The sequence below is a fragment of the Capra hircus genome, chromosome 9 (assembly GCF_001704415.2).
Source record: "Capra hircus breed San Clemente chromosome 9, ASM170441v1, whole genome shotgun sequence".
Taxonomy (NCBI): Eukaryota; Metazoa; Chordata; class Mammalia; order Artiodactyla; family Bovidae; genus Capra; species Capra hircus.
The window spans coordinates 75318483-75340259 of record NC_030816.1 but is presented as its reverse complement, the minus strand read 5'-3'; the positions used below and the strand labels follow the sequence as shown (position 1 = coordinate 75340259).

At 41.3% G+C, this 21777-nt stretch overlaps 1 protein-coding gene across 1 annotated transcript in view; it reads right to left on the bottom strand.

The window, feature by feature from the left end:
* Positions 1–21777, bottom strand: part of MTHFD1L (methylenetetrahydrofolate dehydrogenase (NADP+ dependent) 1-like) — a 173761-nt gene that overhangs the window by 115642 nt on the left and 36342 nt on the right. Inside the window, exons 9-16 of the mRNA XM_018053357.1 lie at positions 21451–21539; positions 21070–21167; positions 18184–18357; positions 10347–10483; positions 7986–8032; positions 3600–3707; positions 2691–2765; positions 633–735 (exon numbers count right to left, since the gene is read on the bottom strand). Coding sequence (XP_017908846.1) covers positions 633–735; positions 2691–2765; positions 3600–3707; positions 7986–8032; positions 10347–10483; positions 18184–18357; positions 21070–21167; positions 21451–21539 — 831 coding nt within the window. The remainder of the gene's footprint in view (positions 1–632; positions 736–2690; positions 2766–3599; positions 3708–7985; positions 8033–10346; positions 10484–18183; positions 18358–21069; positions 21168–21450; positions 21540–21777) is intronic.

Here is a 21777-nt window from a genome sequence, read left to right as displayed (position 1 = left end):
ATCCCCTTAAGGCTCCTGACTCCACATTTGATGCCTTCCTGCCCACCCCACCCACATCCCACCCTTGCAGACAGCAGGGTGGGGGTGGGATGGCAGTGGAGAGGGGATGTCACAGCAAAGAGGGAAACAGGGAGGTTAGGGCCGGAAGTCCCTTCATGCCGCATTTCAAGTGTTAGAGAGGATTCTCATCAGTGGCTGGAAGCATTATACTCAAGAGAAAAAAGTTCCTCACTGAAAACAGAAATTTCTGAGAGGCTCAGACCTGGTTGGTAAGGGAAGAGAAAGGAAGAAATTAAAATTAGGGTCCCTGGTCGAAAGGCAGTGGGAGCCACAGACAGTCCTCCCACTAACAGAAGACAAGAGCCCAGAGAAGAGACAGGAAGAAAGTACTTTTCCTGGGAAATCTGGTAGAGGCGGGGTGATTGGGATGAGCTAAGGGCACAGATATTTCTCCCAACTAGGAGGCGAGGATGAGAAAGGCTGGTAAAACAACAGTGACTGAGTTAATGGAGCGATTGTGCAATGCAAGCTGGGAAGACAGTGGAAGAAATACAATCGTGCGTTTGTGAAATCAACTGAGGGGCACCCGCTGGAAGACGTGTCACCCTCCCCATCCGACCACCAGCACCCACCTCTCTGCCACGTGATGGTGGAGGGGTCGATGTCAAGACGGGCAAATTTCCTCATTTCCTCTTCCGTCAGTGCACTCGGATCAGTCTTACTTATTCCCAGTCTCTAGTGGTTAAGAAGAACAAAATGCGATGGGTTTTAGAAGGAAGAGAAAGCAAGATGCAATCAAATTGTCTCTACTTTTACTTCCTCCATAACTAGGACAACCTTTTTAAAAACTAAGCTGAACTTCAAGTAAATTGCAGGTTGAAAGTGAAAGTGAAGTTGCTCAGTCATGTCCAAATCTTTGTGACCCTGTGGACTGTAGCCTACCAGGCTCCTCTCTCCATGGGATTCTCCAGGCAAGAATACTGGAGTGGGTTGCCATTTCCTTCTCCAGGGGATCTTCCCAACCCAGGGATCGAACCTGGCAGACGCTTTAACCTCTGAGCTACCATGGAAGCCAGTAAATTGCAGGTTAGGCCAACTCATAAATAAATGTCGGAATCCAAACACGCCCTAAATGGAAGACACGGATATTTGTAATTGTTATTGTTGTTTAGTCGCTCAGTCGTGTCCTAGTCTTTGTGACCCCGTGGACTGCAGCACGCCAGGCTTCCCTGTCCTTCTCCATCTCCTGGAGATTGCTCAAACTCTTAAGAGGTGACAGTGCAGGTGATGATATACAAAGAACAAGTGTTGCGTTGCCCGTAGTGACCTCAGGTTACGTGGTCACCTCATGCTGCGCTCAGAAGGGGCGTAAACTGTCCATCTAATTAATGCTTGGGTCCATTAATTCTTCTTTTCTGATACAAATCCCCCAAATTTAAGTTTTATGTCTATGTTTTCAAGTCATTTCTATTTCCATTAGAAAACTTTAAATGCATTTCTTTCTACAAAGGAAACACTTTAAGAAAGTGCTTTTTGATAGTATATAAGAGTCTGCCACATGCCAGCCACCCTGGTTAAGTTAAGAAGAAATACTTGGAACTCAGTCCTGACTGTGGAATTTAATCTCTAACCAGAAGGAAAGAACCTGAGTAGACTGGTTCCGGGCTGAAGAACATTTTGACTTCCGCTTAAGGGACACAGTCTAAGACTGCCTGTCTTTCTATTATTTATTGTGATAAGCCTTTCTTAGGGCTGCCCTGGTGGCTCAGTGCTAAGAACGTGCCTGCCAATACAGAGAGGCAGGTTTGATCCCTGGGTCAGGAAGATCCCCTGGAGAAGCAAATGAAAACTCACTCAACTATTCTTGCCTGGGAAATCCCACTGGACAGAGCAGCCTGGTGGGCTACAGTCTATGGGTTTGCAAAGAGTCTGCCACGACTTAGCGATTAGACAACCACAAAGTATAAGAAAAGAATGTAGGAAACAGAAACTCTATAAATGTTGGAGTTGCTGAGGATAGTATATTGTGTATTCTCAAGAAATTGAACTTGGTTTAGTAAGAAGCTAGGGGATAAATTTTTTAAACCAATTCCACCAATTAATGGTTGTAAATTAAAGTTATTTTTTCATTTCTGAAAAAAAGCAAGGGGAAAATCTATGTGATTCGTAGAATGTTAAGTAGCAAATAGAAGCAAGTAGAAAATGGCAAAATGGATAAGAATTAAGAGCACATCCACAAATACAATCTTAGTATCTTCCTGCAATAAAAACTGAAATAGATGAATTTTCAAAGGCTTCCCTAGAAAGTTAAAACATGTTATAGAAAAGACTCTTGGCCATCCTCATTTGTTGGTTGACAAACGTTCTCAGCAAAGTGGTCCTCTCATTTTATAGATGAAGATGCTGACATCTACAAGCGAGAAGTAATTTGTTCACCAGCTTTTTGGTGCAGGATCCAGGCCTCAGGCATCTAGCTCCATGCAATCTCTGCTACACTGTTCTGGCTTTTTAAGAGAGATATATATACATAACCTATTATATATATATATAATCTATTATATATATATACACACATATATATAAGGTATCTGAAAACCAGAACTCAAATCGAGTTCAAGATTTCTGGTTTCAATTTTTTTATTTGTTTCCAGGGTATTTTTTTGTTAAAGAACCATTCACTGGAAACTTACTTTCAGTCGAGCAAGTTGAATTTTTGAAAATTCTCGAACACCATTCACTGAAGGAACCAGTCGATTATACAGGGCCTAAAAACACAAAACAAAAACAAAACTCACACAAGTTTAAGGGCCAACCATGAATGTGGACAATTTACAGAATATGACAAAGTTCATTACATTTATAACCAAAATGTTTGGATTAGAGACCCTATTAAAATTCTTGGCTAATGTAAACAATTTAGACTTAAGTTTTGTCATTTTACTAAATCTAAACTAGATCTGAAATAATGCACATTGTAAAGAGCTTGCATGAAAATATTTCTTGATCTACAGCCTTTTAACTATCAAATTAAAATTTATCTCTATAGCTGCCTTCAACTTCAAGAACTCACTAGGGAGTGGGTTTAATTGAAGGATCAGGACTTTTGAGAAATACACCAAAAATTCCCACTTTTATCCACATCCTATGTCTATGAGGAACTAGCATCTATGAGGAATTAGCATCTGGTACTGTGTCCCCTGTGTGAGCTACATCTCAGACTGTATACCCTAATCCAAAACGGAGGTCTGACATGTTTAACAGGGCATTCAGACTAGCTGCCTCTAACATGGGAATCTTAAAAAGAATCCAATTCCCTTAGTACAGACCAGAGATTATACCTATGGGCAAAACGAAGAGAATTTAGCTTAAAAAGTATAACTGGTAGAATTCTCCCATTAACTTGGCAGTGGTCAGAAACTCATTTGAGAATCTGACTGAAGTAGATTCTCTCTTTGAGAAGGACGGACACATATTTAATTCACAAAATTTTGAATAGGATTTCAGACGACTTGGAGACTCCGAAAGTTTTTCCATGAACGCCTTAATCCGGAACTCCCAGGGTAAAATGCCCAAAATAGCCAATAAGGGGCCTATCTCACCTTATCTGTTTGAGTGTTTTCATGCAAAATCCTTGCGTCGATAGCGGCAGCCAGCAAATTATTGGCAGCGGTAATGGCGTGGATGTCCCCAGTAAGATGAAGGTTGAACTAGAAAATGAAATGAAAACATCTAACTTGCTTCCAACTACCATCCACAGTATTGAAGGGCTTTCTGAATAAACAAAATAATATGCTAATTACACACCCCTACAGTGGTTAGGTATGTTTTACAAAGCCTAAAGCAGAAAAACTAATGTCGGGATTTTCCACTTGACAACGAAGAACAGACTTTCTATTGGAAATCTTTCTTTTTTCAGGTTAAGAGGGGAACAATTCTGGTGGAGTTAATGATTGGTTTCCTTATTTTGGTTTTCTTTTTTCACGTACTTTTATGTACTGTTTTATAATTAGGAAAATAGTATCATATCAAATGTACTTGGCAATATGGCAGGGAAGAAAACACACAGTAGAAACAGAAAAATACGAAATGAGACAGCCAAAGAAAGAGAAAAAAACGTATCACCGTCGTAACTTTGTATTTCTGTTATTTTTCTTCTAATCTTAGGCACACACATGATTACATGTAGAATCAGCACATTTGTAATTTGTTAACTTCTTTCTTTAAAAACATATTGTAGAGATCAATATCAAAAGATATTTGAAAACAACCCACATATTTTCAAGTGTAATGTGACATTTACGAAGAGAAATTTTTGACTTAGCCATTGAAACCTTCAATAAAGTCAGAAGACTGAAAAAATACAGGGGGTGATAGAAGAGAACAAAGCTTTTAAATGAGAAATTAGTGTCAAAATGAGAAATTGATATCAAAGATACTTTTAAAATCCCATGTATTTGGAAATTAAATGTCCGCTATTAAGTAATGGGTGTATCTAAGAAGCCATAACAAGGAAAATTAGAAAATATTTATCATAGTAGAAAAATGAAAAGAAAATTTATCAAAATTTGTTGCATGCAGCTATTTTGGGGCTCCAAAATCACTGCAGATGGTGACTGCAGCAATGAAATTAAAAGACGCTTACTCCTTGGAAGGAAAGTTATGACCAACCTAGATAGCATATTCAAAAGCAGAGACATTACTTTGCCAACAAAGGTCCGTCTAGTCAAGGCTATGGTTTTTCCAGTGGTCATGTATGGATGCAAGAGTTGGACTGTGAAGAAAGCTGAGCGCCGAAGAATTGATGCTTTTGAACTGTGGTGATGGAGAAGACTCTTGAGAGTCCCTTGGACAACAAGGAGATCCAACCAGTCCATTCTGAAGGAGATCAGCCCTGGGTGCTCTTTGGAAGCAATGATGCTGAAGCTGAAACTCCAGTACTTTGTCCACCTCATGGGAAGAGTTGACTCATTGGAAAAGACTCTGATGCTGGGAAGGATTGGGGGCAGGAGGAGAAGGGGATGACAGGGGATGAGATGGCTGGATGGCATCACCGACTCGATGGACTTGAGTTTGATGAACTCCGGGAGTTGGTGATGGACAGGGAGGCCTGGCGTGTTGCAATTCATGGGGTCGCAAAGAGTCGGACATGACTGAGCAACTGAACTGAACTGAACTGATAGCTGCTCAATGCAATTAAATATGATCTGGAATCTTGAATGAGGTATGAAAATAAATAATGGACATCAGCATTAAATTTTGTGAAATTTGAACAAAATCTGTACTTTAGTTAATAATACTGCATCACATGTTAATTCCCTGATTATTTATTTTTACAACACAGTATCTCTTTATGTTGATAAGAGAACCTTTGTATGATTTCAATACCTTCACACCATGAAATTTTTGCACCTGCTGTTATGTCCCTGGATATGTTCCAGTAACTCCTAGTTTACAGTCTATGGAACTTAAATAAAATTTGTATCCTACTGTTGTGTGAAAATTGTATAAATCTTAATTACACTGAACTGGTTTATAGCTTTTCAGGTCTAGTATATCCTTCTACTTCTCTGTATATTCATTCTATTAATTTTTGAGAGTTTGATATTAAAACTCCAACTAAAAACCTTAATTTATCTACTTAAAAAATAACTGTACTATATTGTAGAACTATATGTAACTTTGTTCCAAGTTTGTAATATTGTCCAAGTCTCTTGTAAATGTACTATCATATTTTCATAATTTAAAAAATAAAGACGCAAAGAAAAAAGCATTGTGTAATCATCTTGTTTATGTATGGCTACTGTTCACAGGGGCTGTAGAGTCATGCATATATAACAAAATTTTTTATTTAAGTTGCTTCCAGATTTTCACTTTTGTAAAGAAGCAATCATTTGAAAACATATACAAGTAGCTTTCTAAAAAAGAAATTAATTTCTGAACAAGTAATACAGGTACTCTAGCAGGCACTCTGCTCAGAGCTGAGGATGGATAGATGGAGAAGACACTGGAGGTCCTTGAATTCAAGAATAAATTACCCGTGTTTCACCGACTCAGCTATCATAAGATAGCCCTAACTATCTTACACCTCTATTGGCATAGGCACATGACAGAGAACACCGAGGCTATTTCCATCCTCAACAGCAAAATCCTCAGCTGCTCACCAGGCCACGTTCCTTACACTGCACCCCCAACCTGGCCCCAGCTCTGACGATGCCCGGCTTGTGAATATTACTCATGCCCCTGCAGATGTGGGGCCCAGGGCTCTTCTTCTCTGCAAAACCTCGGACTATTCGTTCTCATTCCCACCTCCGACATTTAGAGACCAGCCAAAATTTCCCTCCAGTTTCCACGGTGCTGATGTCTCCATGGGTTAAAACAAACAAACAAACAAAAAAAAACAACTATTCCTTCAACAAAAGGCTTTCCAAGTGGTTTGGTGGTAAAGAAACCATCTGCTCATGTAGGAGATGAAGGAGATATGAGTTTGATCCCTGAGCTGGGAAGATCCCTGGAGGAAGAAATGGCAACCCCCTTTGGTATTTTTGCCAGGGAAACCCCATGGACAGAGGAGCCTGGTGGGCTACAGTCCATGGGGTTACAAAGAGCTAGACACAGCTCAGCGACTAAGTACAGACAGACAGATTTTTGTCCTTCAGCAAAAACAACAAATACTCCTTAGTGCTGGGCATGCTGCTAAGTGCTGAGGCCTGTGGGCTCCAACTCCCCATGGCTAGGGGACCACAGGAAAGTAAATGCAGAGAAGGAAGAGATGTGTCGGAGGGATGGAATAGAAGCTGGATGTGTGAGCTGGGCAGGGAGGGCAGGAAAGGAAGGGAAAAACCTTCCAGACTTGGAACCAAGAGACAGGAGAGCAGGAATCCAAGGAGCTTAACAGGGTGGAGAGAGAGAGTGTGGTGTGTGGGAAGTTGAGAGGGCGGGTGGCTGGGGAACATAAGCACACGGGGAGGGGCTATGCCGTGCTGGACAGTCAGTGGAGTCCCTGTTGAGACAAACATAGCAGGAAAGTAACCTGCTCAGACACGGGTTTAGGAAGGCTTCTTAGGACCTGACCCAAGAGGCTGATGCGAAGAGTGGAACTGATGGGACCTGGTTATGGGTTAGATCCAGGGGACCAGCAAGAGTTATGCAGGGTGTAAGAAAGTGATCTTGGAGAAAACAGAATTGACACCATTGCCGCTTTTGGACCATTCTTCCTTGGAACTATGGTCATCCCGCCATGGGAAATTGGTTTCAGGACTCCTGCAGATACCAAAAACCAGACCCTCAAAGTCCCTTATGTCCAATAGGGTATATTTGTATATAAACATACACACATCCTCCATTATAATCTAAATCATCAGGAGAATACTTATCATAAATACCCAATACCAAGTAAATGTTATGGAAATAGCTGCCAGAGTATATTAAATTCAAGTTTTGCTTTTTGGAATTTCTGGACAAATTTTTTTTTCTATTTTCAAGCTGCAACTGTTAAAAACCATGGATGTGGAACCTGGGGATACAGACGGCTGGCTGGATTTGATTTTGCAGTCTCAATCCACAGAGGTGAAGAGTCCAGCCTTCCTGAATTCAGCAAAATAACAGATGGAGATACAGCCCTGCATCTTCTCACCCAGAACCCTGAGGTGGGTTTTGGGACTCAGAATTTTTTGGAATGCAGAAAGGTAGTGTGATGTACATAATCTATTTATAAAGCATTCCAAGCAAGGTCCCAGTCAGCATCCATGAATCAAAAACAGTATTTCTGCAGAAAAATATATGAATATTTACAACAAGCAGCAGAGACAAAATCCACAAGAAGCTCCTAACAGTAAATGTCAGGTTTTGCTCCCAAATGAGTCATGCAAACATTTCTGGTTTTCAAAGCCTTTATGACTTTGGGTTGGAGGATAAAGTACTATGGGTCTAAAGGTTCCAGGAGGGAAAAACAGTGACATAAGACACGTATCTCTTTGAAATCTTACCTCCTCCATAGGGATGACCTGGGCATATCCACCACCTGCGGCTCCTCCTAAACAACAGAGCAGGTAGCATTTGAGATGAGTTGCCAAGTACAGCTACACAGGGGCCCCAGGGAAATGGTTCCCCAAACCCAACAGGGAGGGATGTATCCCCAAGATGTAAGGAGTACAGGCAGTGAAAAACATTACTGGTAAGGTAAAGGAGAACAGAAAGGGGGAATGTTCACCCTATGTCCCACTCTGTAACTGAAGGACTTCGGTCTCTCTGTTCAGAAGAGGGTAAGCATAATACGGGCTTCCCTGATAGTTGAGCTAGTAAAGAATTCACCTGCAATGCAGGAGACCCTGGTTCAATTCCTGGGTCAGGAAGATCCCCTGGAGAAGGGATAGGCTACCCACTCCTGTATCCATGGGCTTCCCATGGTGGTGGCTCAAACAGTAAAGAATATGCCTGCAATGTAAGAGACGAAGGTTCGATCTCTGGGCTGGGAGGATCCCCTGGAGGAGGGCATGGCGACCCACTCCAGTATTCTTGCCTGGAGAATCCCATGCACAGGAGCCTGGTGGGCTACAGTCCATGGGGTCACAAAGAGTCGGACACGACTGAGCGACTAAGCACACAGCACACAAAAGCATAATGTAGCAAATGTTGTTACACCAAATATGGGATTATTTCATTAATTATTAGATGCGGCTATGCTTTATCTAAAATGCACATGTGGTATAGACGATCCTATTTGCAAAGCAGATACAGAAACACAGACATAGAGAACAAATGTATGGATACCAAGGGGGAAAGGGGAGGGTGGGATGAATTGGGGGATTGGCATTGACACATATACACTATTGATACTATGTAGAAAATAGATGTTAGTTTTCTAACTGAGAACATTCCGTACAGCTCAGGGAACTCTACTCAATGCACTGTGGCGATCTGATGGGAAAGCAGTCCAACAGGGAGGGGATATATGTAAATATATGGCTGGTTCATTTTGCTGTACAGTAGAAACTAGCACAGGATTATCAAGCAACTGCACTCCATAAGAATTTTTAAAAAATTTTAAAATAAAATGCGCATGAATTTAAGTACCAAAAAATGTTTCCTAAATAAAATCTACCTGATAAACAGATTTACATATTATAGACTCTATCAGTTTATTTTAGTTAATAGTATATATGATTTATCATAATGCTTATCCCTCAAAATAGTAAAGTTATCACATTAAAAAGACTTCTCTTTCCTAAAACAATACCTTCTGCATCCATTATTATTTCACAGTTTACCCTATTTTTATATACTATTTGGTCCTCACAACAAATTGGTAAGCCTAGTACTATATGCCTTTTACAACTGTGGCTCAGAGAGGTTATGACTGGCTAAAGGTCACACAGCAGTAAGGAAGATAGCCACAAATAAAACCCCAGCCTTCTTGTCCAAGTGTTCACTGCACTACATAATATATGACATTCTAAGAGTACTTAAAGTTAGGAGTTATTAATATTTATAACAGGAATATAAATAAAATACTGCTAAAACCCACAAGTACTGAGAACAAGAATTGCGGCAATGAATGCTGTTACACAGTGAGCTGAAGAATGATTCAGGATAAATCGATGAAAAAAGATGAGTGAACACGCAGGAGCCAGATCTCAGCACAGCCACAGCCACAGAGGAATTTCATCTCATGCCCCAGCCCACAGTCAGCTTCCGGAGCTCCTGCGGCCCCACATGGCAGCTCTGATGAGATGAGGCTTGGGGGCTGACCTAGGGGTCTCTAACTGTTTCGATGGAAAGACCTTTCACCTTGGCGGGGATGATCAAACACCAGTATAGATGGCAGCACTTGAAAACCACTCAGCAGAGAAGGAACTGCTGAAATGGAGGGCTTCTGCTCAAGGTTGGAATCCTGAGCAAAAGCTGGATGGACCACCGTCTGGGGGAAGGAAGGGGATGGGTTTCCTGGGGAGCTCCACTCAGACCTTCCCCCTGCAGCTGTCTTGGTGGGAGGACCAAGTCCAGGAGACCTCCACCTACCAAGTGCAGGGTGCTGCGTTGGGGGGTGGGGCATGCTTGTGGGGATGAAATGTACCAGTTCCACATTTGCTGGTGATGAATTTTGCTCTGAAAAGTATTTATTCTTGTTGCTGTTCAGTTGCTCGGTGTCTGACTCTGTGACCCCACGGACTGTGGCATGCCAGGCTTCCCTGTCTTTCGATGTCTCCCAGAGTTTGCTCTAACTCATGACCACTCAATCAATGATGCCATCCAACCAGCTCATCCTCTGTCCCCTCCTCCTTCTCCCCTCAATCTTTCCCAGTATCAGGGTCTTTTCCAATGTATATACTAGCTGTTAAATAAATTACCTTTAACTCCGAAAGTCGGTCCTTGAGAAGGCTGCCTGAGGCAGGCAAAGGAGTTGACATTTAGGTGTGCAGTCAATGCCTGTACAAGCCCAATTGTAACTGTACTTTTTCCTTCTCCAAGAGGGGTGGGTGTGATCCTGATTTGGGGAAAGAACAGTAACTTTACTAATGTTTTCTAGACAACCTACGCAAAATCAATCTATGGTACAAGAACCAAATCGAAGGAGACCAGTAGAGACCAGGCCACACCAAAATCCCTCAGTCACTCAACTTCCTTGGACCTTTGTGGTTCACTTACATCACAAAATCCACACTTAAAAGTCAAGATACAGATACATCTGTATGAAAAGAGCCAATTAAGAAAAGTTATTTAGCAGTAGTGCCAATAACATTATCAACTTCAGGAAATGGCATAAACTTATCTATCAAAGTGATTTAATAATTAAGCTGATGTCATTTCTTGTTGATGGATAATTTGGCATTTGTTCTTCCAGGGCCATTTACTGAGGGTGTTATGTGGGCATCAAGCCTAAGTCAATGGTCCATACATGGTGAGGTGTAGCCAGACTTGTCCATTAGATGGGATTCTAATGTCCCCACTCATCTGTCTCCTTCTTGCCATCAGTGTCCGTGGCTTTTCTAGCCGCGTCTGAACACAAACCAGGCTGAAGGCTCATTACCTTCAGGGTGGCCCATTCATTTCCTGATAACTTTTACGATTAGACAAGTTCTTTGTCCTAAAGCAGAGATGTTAGGATTCCTACAGACACACTTAGCCTACTCCCCTTCTAAACAACAACCCCTCAAACATTTAGAAGGATAAGTCCACAGCCCCTAAACACACTAAGGCAGTCATCTCTGCTCTGGGGTGCTCATCGTTGAGACACACCCTAAAAAGCCAAACATCATATGGTCACAACATCACAGTATTAGAAATAGGACAGGCGAGTATTATTACATTTCCAAGAAAAGACCCATGAAATTGTTCCTTCCCATATATACTAATCAGTGCCACAAGTTTTTAAAAAACTTTTTTGGGCTTACAGTTTAGTCTTCTATGAGTTAGAGGGTATGAGCCAAACTGTCTAGGACAGTCAACCACAACAAAAGTGATGACAGTTTTCTGACCCACAAAATGCAATGATGTGATCATAAAGAAGCAACGTAACTATCTAAGACTACCAAGGCTATACAATCACTCTTTCAGCAAATATATCTTGAGTAGCACTAAGTCCAGGTTATCAGACCCTGGGGACACAATGATAACCATGTTGGATCCACTGCTGACCTCACAGAGCTTATAGCCAATGGGAGATAGTGGCAGTGCAGTGTTAGTTGCTCAGTCATGTCTGACTCTTTGTGAACCCACAAACTGTAGCCCACTAGACTCCGCTGTCTGTGGGACTCTCCAGGCAGGAATACTCGAGTGAGTTGCCATTCCCTTCTCCAGAGGATTTTCCCCAGCCCAGGGATCAAACCTGGTTCTCCTGCATTGCAGGCAGATTCTTTACTGTCTGAGCTAGCAGGAAGCCCCAAAGCCAATGGGAGATACGAAGAGCTAAACTGGCAATTACAATGAATTTGAGAAATGCTGAGACGGGGAAACGGCAATAAGACTGTATTTTGAGAGTACATGGAAGGATGATCTAATTAGATTGGGGACATCAAGGAAGACTTCCTGGAGGAAGTGATCTCTGAGACCTGACAAATGAATAAGCATTAGTCAGATAAAAGTGAGAGTCAGTTTGGGGTAATTCATATCTTAGGTCCTGTGCTTTATATTTACTGCGCTAATTTTTATCTTCATTTGATAAATGAGGACACTGAGGCAGAGCAATTTTAAGCAACCTGCTCAAGGCCACATGGATTAATAAACCAGGAAATTAAATCCAGGAAAATGGTCTGATTTCACTAGGTTATCTCTATGGATGGAAGTTGTTATTGACAATGAGTCATATAAAGCATGGGAATGGGGATGACCACTCAGTGAACAAAGCACAAAAGGGATAAAGACAGAATTGTTAAGAACACTGTCTCTAAGGGAACAGTTAGAAGAAAAGAGCAAAAGGGAATTAAGAATGATAGGGAAGCCTTGACAGGAGACACAGGTGGGACAGGGGAACCAAGGAAGTAGCCACATCCTCAAATGTGGTTCAGTGATAATCAGTCGCTCGATTTAGCGACAACATAGCTTGTGAGCCCACTGGAATGCTGCTTGGAGAAGCAGAGCTCCAGCCAAAAGCCACAGGGGTCATGATCTTCAGGAAAATGCAGGTCACACGCAGGGTGGGTTAAGTACTCCAGTGGCCTTGATGGCCTGCAAAGGAATACGGGCTTTACTTGAATACAGGCTTGACTTAAATATGTCACATGAAGGATTCTATTTTCATCCCCAAGGATAACTCACATCGCTGCTGGAGAGAGCCAAAAGCAGACACGCCCAGAGATGACCTCCCAAAAGCTTCAGCTAACCATCCAACTCTTAATTAGAAACACAGGACTGCTTCGTGTTCTGCCAACTAATACAATTCAGGAAAACCAGAAAGTAGGAAGTATTTATGGGGAGCAATCAAAAGAGGGTTACAATAAAAATTTTATTTTGCCTCATTCCTACATTTGGCATCAAAATTTGGCTTAATTGTTGTCTCACGATCTTTAGCTCAGGTTCCCAACGATTCAGCTGACTTAGGAAAGAACAAGCGCCATGTCAAGCTAATTCCCTTTTCTGTAAGAACTTTATGGAGATGGAACTGTGGGTCTGCTTCATTATCTTCCTCTCCTCCTCCCAGGAGGTCACCTGCTCCCTCCCACAGGAATCATTTTGCGCTTATTCTCTAACTTTTCTGAGGGCATTATTACCACAAGTGAAGGACTATTTCAATTGCACTTCTCTCATGCGTCCAAGCACAGATGAGCAAAACACATTAGGAAACGAAAGGACACCTTTCCTAAGACAAACTGCTATTCATTGTCAACTACCAGTAAACAATGAACTAAAGTACTCTGTGACAATGTGGTGGTGTTGTTTAGTTGCTAAGTCATGTCCGAATCTGAGATCCAATGGACCGTAGGCCACCAGGTTCCTTTGTCCATAGGATTTCCCAGGCAAGAATACTAGAGTGGGTTGCCGCTTCCTTCTCAAGGGGAATCTTCCTGACCCAGGAATCAAACTGCGTCTTCTGCTTGGCAGGCAGAGTCTTTTTACCACTGAGTTACCTGGAAAGTCCTTGTGACATTTTGGACTTACCATTTACTCAAAGGTCAAAGAGATTGCTTATGCAGAAAGAAGTCATAAAATTGATCCGTTTCTTGAGATCTAGAATCCTGCTGGACAGTATTATTGCCATTAGCCATGGGGTGAACCGTGAACTCCAAAGATCTTTGCTTAAAGAGGATTTGAATACATATCGCTCATCCCAGGCATCTGCGGGATTTGGAAGGTTTTTTAAAAACCTTTTTAAACCTAATGATAAAAATGGATAACTGTGGTTCACTTGGTTGTGCTTCCCATCACACTTGACTGAGGCCAACAGTTCAAAGTCCCTGGTTGCTTCTAAATATTTTGTTCTGCTCTCCAAGCCATGAGAACAGAAGAAAAACTCACAGATCTTTAAATACTTACCCAAAGCAGAAAACAGACTTTAGAAAAATCAATCGAGTTATTTTTACACTGACCAAAATTGTTTGAGGCATTAAAAGATAAATAAAATCAAATCAGCTATTTAGCACTCTAGAGGAAAAAAACAGTGATGTGAAAAGTTTTCTTTAATGTGAAATTCAGCGTATTCACAGATTTGACATGCTCAGTCCATGCGATTCAGAGAATTTCTAAAAACTTCTGTATGGAAATCAGTGAAGGACGGATGGAGACCCATACACTTTCAATGCCCTGCAGCTGCACTCTGAGTCAAGTTCTCAAACAAATTCCTTTTCATTAGTGTAACTGGGAAAATATGTAAAACTCAAGAGCCCCTAAGATTCTTTTGGCATTTTTCCCTGAACAATTCCCAATACTTTTCATTTTGTCAGGCAGAGCAAATAAAGTGATGTGTAGGTGTAAATACCATGCGAAGTGTAGCTGATGAAATACAGATGATTCTGATGGAATAAGAAATACTAAAGTTTGAAGGATAGCTTTTAAAAACGAATTAATCTGTTTTGCATTTGGGTTATTAATAGTAGAAGACTTTTTTAATCCCACGGTTTTATATTTTAATCCCACTGTTGATATATTTAAATCACATTTGCACATGAATTCAAATGTACAATAACAAATATTTGTTATTTAGATCTGTTGAAAAATTACTTGGGTATTTGAATTTTTCTAAAGCATGAGAAAAGACTTACAGTATTCAGGGATAAAAGCAGGACACAAGACAGTATTTATGACATGATTTCAATGTGTAAAAAAGGATAGAAGCAGAGATAAAATTCTGGAAGAAAATAGAAAAATTTTGAATACTTCTGAGTAATGAGAGACTGTCTTCTCCTTTTAACTTTTCTTTATGCTAAATTTTTGGTCAGTGGAACAAAGTAATTTTCAGATTAAAAAAAAAAAACCTTTCAGGAAAAGGAAAAAAAATTCTCCATTTAATGGATGGGTAATTTATATTTCTAAAGAAGCTGCAACCTTGTGTATAACGGCTTGATAATGTCACTTTTCCATCACTGACCTGACCAAAATTAAAGATGATTTTATTTCAAATGAAGTTTTCATTTTAGACTACAAATAAAATTACTGTCTTGCTGTTTTAAACTGATTTCTAACATGCAGCTATTAAAAGATTAGATAACAAAGGCAGTTTACACACTTAAGAAGGTATCCCTTGTTGAGTTGGTGAGGGGAGTTTATTCCTTCCTGTCCTATAGAATGTAGTGAGGTATTTATTTTCTAAAAACCATCAAACTCTCTGACAGATGCATACATACATCTCAAAGTCCTACACTCATGGCTTCTTTTTCAATGCAGGTGAAAGGAATACAATTTGGTTTTGGTTCCTTCATAGGTCTGTAAGGGAATTTATATCACTGTTACAGAAAAAGAACTGTTGATCTCTTGGGATAAAATTTCTACTTGAGAATTCAGGTTTAATTTTCACTTCCATGTACAACATAGCAGCCAGTCTTCTTCAGCTCAGTGACACACAAAAAGGCCAGCAGAGCCAGCATGGAACAACACTCTACTAGGTATGGGCCAACATGTAGCGACAATCCTAGATGGCCAGGCTGGTGGGGACTCTCCGGCATGCGGCTGGAGGCCAGGCCTTGATGGTATGACTTCAAGTTAGGAATCTGATAATGATACCATCAGAGGCTTTGTTTCAGAAATATCAATTCTGTGTTCCCAGTGAAGGGCAGGGTCTTGTCTGGATTTGTGCTTTCATTTCCAATACCGACAAGCTCAACACAGAGCCACTCCATGCGGAAAATGGCTGCCTGATTTCTCTTTCATAAACTGAGACTGCACCCTCCTGAGTTTTCTTAATCCCTCCTCTCATAAGCATGGTGAAAAAACCAGCAAACCTGCCTACCGAGAGCACTTACAGCCTGGGAGAAGGGATGACAAGTATGTGGATAAGATGCTCAATTTGTTTTGGAAGTTCTTCATGGCTAATAGGGCTTCCCTAGTGACTCAGCTGGTAAAGAATCTGCCGGCAATGCAGGAGACCCGGGTTTGATCCCTGGGTTGGGAAGATCCCCTGGAGAAGGAAATGGCAACCCACTCCAGCATTCTTGCCTGGAGAATTCCATGGAAGAGGCCACAGTACATGGGATCTCAAAGAGTTGAACACGACTGTGTGACTTTCACTTTTCATGTCTAAGAGTTAATGTACTCACTGTAAACAAACTCTTATCAAGCACACTTCCAGAAAAGCAACGATGACTAGATATTTACTCCAAAATCTTGGACCCAGGAGTCCCCCACCCCCACCCCCACTGAGTCAGCTGGCTCCTTCCACATATCTGCTCCAGAGGGTGCCTCCAATGGGGCCAACAGCTGCTCTCGAAGAGGTTTCCTGAAGCTCAGTTATGGGGACATCAGGGTTGGGGTTCCTAGGTTGGAGAGGATCCCACTAGCATTGGGAATCTAGCCGTCGTGAGTCTGGAAGCCTGAGAGAGGTTTAAGCCACCAAATGGAGGAGCTGCAGCAAGGTTTGAATCCCTAAAAACAAACAGTCACTGAATGACTCTAGCCCTCCATCCCTTTAAGAAAGCAACAACCAAAGAACACTGAGAAGAGGACAAGGAGCTGGGAGGGTGAAGGAGGCAGAGGAAGAAAATAAAGAAATGACTCTACCATTAAAGAGGTGATACTAAGGATGCTATCTTGCTTTATTTGTACTTTTATCTCTATTTGCAGGAATGAAAGATTGAGTTTATCTCTAGGGATTTTTTTTTCCTAAGAACATCATTGGATAAAAGTACAAAGATGCATGCTCATGGTTGTTAATTTCAGCACTGTTTATAATGGCCAAAAATGGGAAACAATTTAGGACCCCATCAACAGAGAACTGGTTAAATAAATTATGGAACATCTCTATGATATTTTCAGACCTTTTTTTCTGCCTCAACACCCTCGAAGAATTAGAAACGTGCTGTTATATCAGTGGCTGAGCCACAGCTATGCTTCTCAATGCTGGGAAGATTGTAAAATGGAACCCACCCTCATGCCAGGTATTACCACCACTCCCAGCCCCATCCCCCAGCACACTGAAGAACCTGGATGTGAGCAGCAGCATGTCATGCAGTCATGCAAAATGATAACATAGCTCTGCGCTGACTCATGGAGATAGGTATACAACATACTGTTAATAATCTACTTGCTTACAGAACAGTGTGTGCAGCATGACTGCATTTATGACGGACTGCATCTGTGTCAAGATGGTCTCAAATGTCAACAGCTGTTTATACTTTCTTGTTTATAACTTTCTGTATTTTTCAAGTTTTACAAGTATGCATGATTTTTATAGCCAGAAAAAGAGAGCACTTACATGAATGATCAGATATGTAAAAAACAACTCAGCTATGAGTCAAGTCCAGTTATAACAGAAATGTCTCTTCCTGTTAATAAATAAGGTTTTGTGCCCCAAGCCTTGGTCTATATATCATTAGTAAGTCAATGCAATGACATTTCAAGAAAACAAAGGAATTTATATGGTCTCCTGATGTTCCCTCGGGTCACATTAAATAAATATTTGAAATCCCTTGTTTTCTATCGTTCTTCAGCTAGTGAATGTATTTTTTTTTTAAAGAGGCAAAATAAAGCCAATGCTCCTTCTCAAGAAAACTATGCATTTGCCTTTTATAAAATGAGTGACATAAATGTAAACAACCCAACATTAATTCTGAAATGCAAGAAAGAGAAATGAGTTTTTATAATGCAAAATCATAAATATTAAGGTTACTAACTGAAAAGTCTGACATCTCACACAAGTATCTGTTCATTTTTCAATGTTATTTCTAAGGAGAACCCAAAAAAGCACACTATTCAGCTCAAAATATTTTAACTTTCAATTCTTACTGTGATTTTAATCATGAAAAGCAAAATGAAAAATTCAAGGCGGAACCAGGGTGATCAAAACACAGTATGAGAAACAGAAAGCCAAGCCCTGGATTAGGAACTCGTTACACTTTACATTCGGTGGACGGGGCTCATTTGGTTTGCAGTGAAAATAAAAACTAATCTCACATCAAATGAAGGAGTACCAAGTGAAATGGACAAAATAATGTCAAGTTGGAGAAGAGGATGGATTGGAGGGGTGTGGCAATATAAATAGGGTACAGAGTTTTACAAACGTGAATTCTTAGTAAAAGAGATTTAAAAAATAGCTCTTACCCAGCAACCAAGACGTATTTTCCATCTGCTTGATCCTTTAACCTTTCCAGCAAGGACAAACGTACTTTGGCTTTGCTTTTGCCATAGATTTCAATTTCATCTGCAAACAATCCTATCTCCTTGGCAAGGATCTCCACAGCTTTTGGAGTCTGTGCTCTCGAAATCTCGATATCACTGGGAGGGGGGAACAGAAGAGGTAAGAGAGTCTGCTCAGCTTAGGTGGTCGCTGCTAGTGTAGAAAACATCCACCCACCACGCCAACAATTAAGTCAAATGCCTTGTGGTCCTCTTCGCCAAGTAGGATTATGTGCAACTGCTAACAATTAAAGTACATGAGAAAACAGTACATTCCTTTTAGACAGAAAAACAACTCCAAAACTCATAATTCTAAACTTCTGCCCAGGTATAAGGATACACCTCTGTCACAGGAAAGGAGACAGCATATTACAATGTGCCCAAAGGCCACCCTTATAAAGATAATACCATGATTAGAGCACAAGGTCTTCTATGGGTCATCGCTGAATTCTTCAACCAGGAATACAGGGCTTATTGCATAATGCTTTCCTACTGGGCTAGCCACATGTGTCTCTTGGCAATTCAAATATGTGGAAATGTTCGTGTGTTTCATCTGTGTCCATACTTTTCCTATCGCTTCCCTAATTCAAGTCCAAAACTGCATTTCAAAATATTTCATTAATTACATAACTGTTAGTAAATGGAGCTAGTGCCCTGAAGCTCAACTTCAGACACAGGAAATTTTAGGAACTCCAGAGTGTCGCTGGGCAAACGATGATGCACACATTGTCACTCATATGTGCTCAGCTTCTCAGAAAGCTCCTGAGCTCAGCTGCTTCTCTTATCAGGAGTTTGTCCAATCCACCTGTCTGTGACTTAGTCTGAGGGGCTGACGTCTGATGGTGCAGCTCTCTCCTGATTGGGCCTGGAGCCCCAATTCTGGAGCACAGTGGTCTCTCCACTGGCAGGCTCTATTTTTTTCTGCTGCTACTGCAGACAATCTATTCTCAGTCCTCATATTATCTTGTGTTCTCCTCTATGACCCGTGAAACCTAACCTTTGTGCAAGAAGTCACAATAAACCTAATTCCAACACACACCTGAGCTGGAGAGGGGGAAGGGTGTCTTGGCCTGGATGTGGGTGGAGCTCGGTGACTGCAGCAAGGTAGGTCGCTCAGACAGTAGAGAATCTGCCCACAGTACAGGAGAACCAGGTTTAATCCCTGAGTGGGGAAGATCTCCTAGAGAAGGGTATGGAAACCCACTGTAGTATTTTTGCCTGGAGAATTCCATGGACAGAGGAGCCTGGTGGGCTACAGTCCATGGGGTCACCAAGAATGACTGAGTGACTACACACACATCTAACCTCTCCTCCAGATCCTCTAGCATTTTCCTTTCTGGTTCTCCTCCCTGCTTCACTGTCCCTGGTCCCACTTCATTTTACCCTTCTGGCTACACCTTTTTTTCTGTCTCTCTCTTCCCACAACCTCCTAAATTGAATATGCTACTCTTGGAATATCTCCCAGGTTTTCTCTTCACTAGTTGAAGAGTGACGGTGACATCATTCTGATTTTCTGAGTGATTTATAAACGACTCAGCCTGACTTTCTTTCCCCAGCGGCTCTAGAAGTCAGATTTGCTTAAGCAATTTAAGGGCTTTTCTCCTCCAAGTGGATTTATTTGGATTTGTACAAAGACTTTGGTATACAATTTGGCCGAGTTCTTCTCAATTTTTTTCTAAGCTCTCTGAGAACAGAATTTATTCATTGACTTCTAAAAATGAAGGTGAGATAACAAAATAAGTAATCAAAAAATATTTTATGACACAGCACCAATATAGGGATGATTATGCCAAAGAACATTCCTTGGAGTTTATGTATTAACGAACCAGATGACTAAGATGTTTAGTCTATTTGAGGAGCAAAACATAGCTTGGAGGGTTTCACCAGCCTGGTGGGTATAATCGAATCATAGTGGTTGGCTGTGACCCAAGGAAACAGGTCAGTTCTGAAAAGCAACTGGTTATCAAGTCAAAAATGAGTCAGTTCCTGGTGGTGTTACCGCCTACATTCTGTGTATTCCAAGACGGCAGGCAGGATCACCTGTTTAATCACTGGCCTTAAGGGTGCCTCCTGCAGGAAGGTGGTGGGGCCAATTCAGTAATAGAGGGGCAACCACAGGGGATTCACTATGAGGCTGGAAACTGCATCTGTCATCTATCTGGCTGAGACAGCTTATCTAATGAACTGTTCTAAAATCACATGCTGAAACTGTCCCACAGTTTGTATTTCCAAATTCATACAGAGGGAATATGTAGCTTTCACTTCGTTAACTATCACTCAAGAAAATATCCATCTGGACTGTCCCAGAACGTCCCGTCAGAGAGCAGATACCACTATGTTCCGAAGAAAGCGGAGCTCCACTCCCAGGTGGAATAGTGATTGGTTTGGTTGGTCATTTACCCTCAGCATAGAAACCTACAAGGCCCTTCAGACCAAGCTGACTGTGTGTGTTGGGCATCTCTGACACTGAAAAGCATATTCCAAAAAGTACCATATTTTGTCAAATCTAAGGTACCATCATTTTAAGAAAAAACACTACTTGAATACAAGAGACATCTTTGATAGGAAGGTACATGCTGATCTCAGAGGTATGAAAAAAATCTATATCTTAGAATTGATAGAATACGGTAAACATGCTCACTATTATTTAATTTTGGAGGAATTAAAGGACGGAAAAAACAGTGCAGCAATTTGATCAGAGAATGCTATCTACCATCAAAGCCATAAGACCATGAGTTTTGCCCCCATCCAGTGGATAACTTTGGGTCTCTAAGGTGAGCTGATGTCAGTATAAACGAATCACCCGAATACCTTGGTACAGGGGACAGAGGCTGAAGTTTCAAGCAGTGAAGTCTCCATCTGCGATGCTGCTGCTCACGGAGCCATCTCCTTCCGCTGCTGACCATGTTCTATAATAGGGGTAGGAAGGAAAGGGTGTTAGACAAGTAAAAGCTGATGGCTTGCGTATCTAAACTGTGAAAATACCAAGCATCATTCAGGGATACTGTGTCATGGAAAGGAACAAAAGTTGCACAATAATCCAAGCGGGCCTCAGGAGTAATTTTACTCACATGTAATTAAATGTGTAGGTTTTTCTTTAAAAAAAAAAAAGAAAATGTGAGATCCAAGTACTATTTTAAAAACTTTGTATTCATTAACTCAAAAATTCTCAAATAACTGGGTCAGACAAACCTGAATCCGCAGAGCGGCAGCAAGGAGACTCACATCTTCGGCGATGGGACTAATACCGTGGACGCCGGGAGAAACGCATGCAGCCTTCCCTGGGGAAAAAAAACAGAAAGACTTTCAGCATATCGTCATTTGTAGCCTACTGTTTCTTCCCTGTAAAATGCCAGGATGATGAATGACGTCCTCATTTTCAACCAAGGAAATGAGCGTGTCATGGCACAGCTATAGGCAGTAGGTTACCAGCTGGGTCCTGGCATAGCCTTGGGTCTCCCAATTGGGTCACAGATTTAGAGTTTGACTGGATTAAAATCTCGCCTCTACCTCTTACTG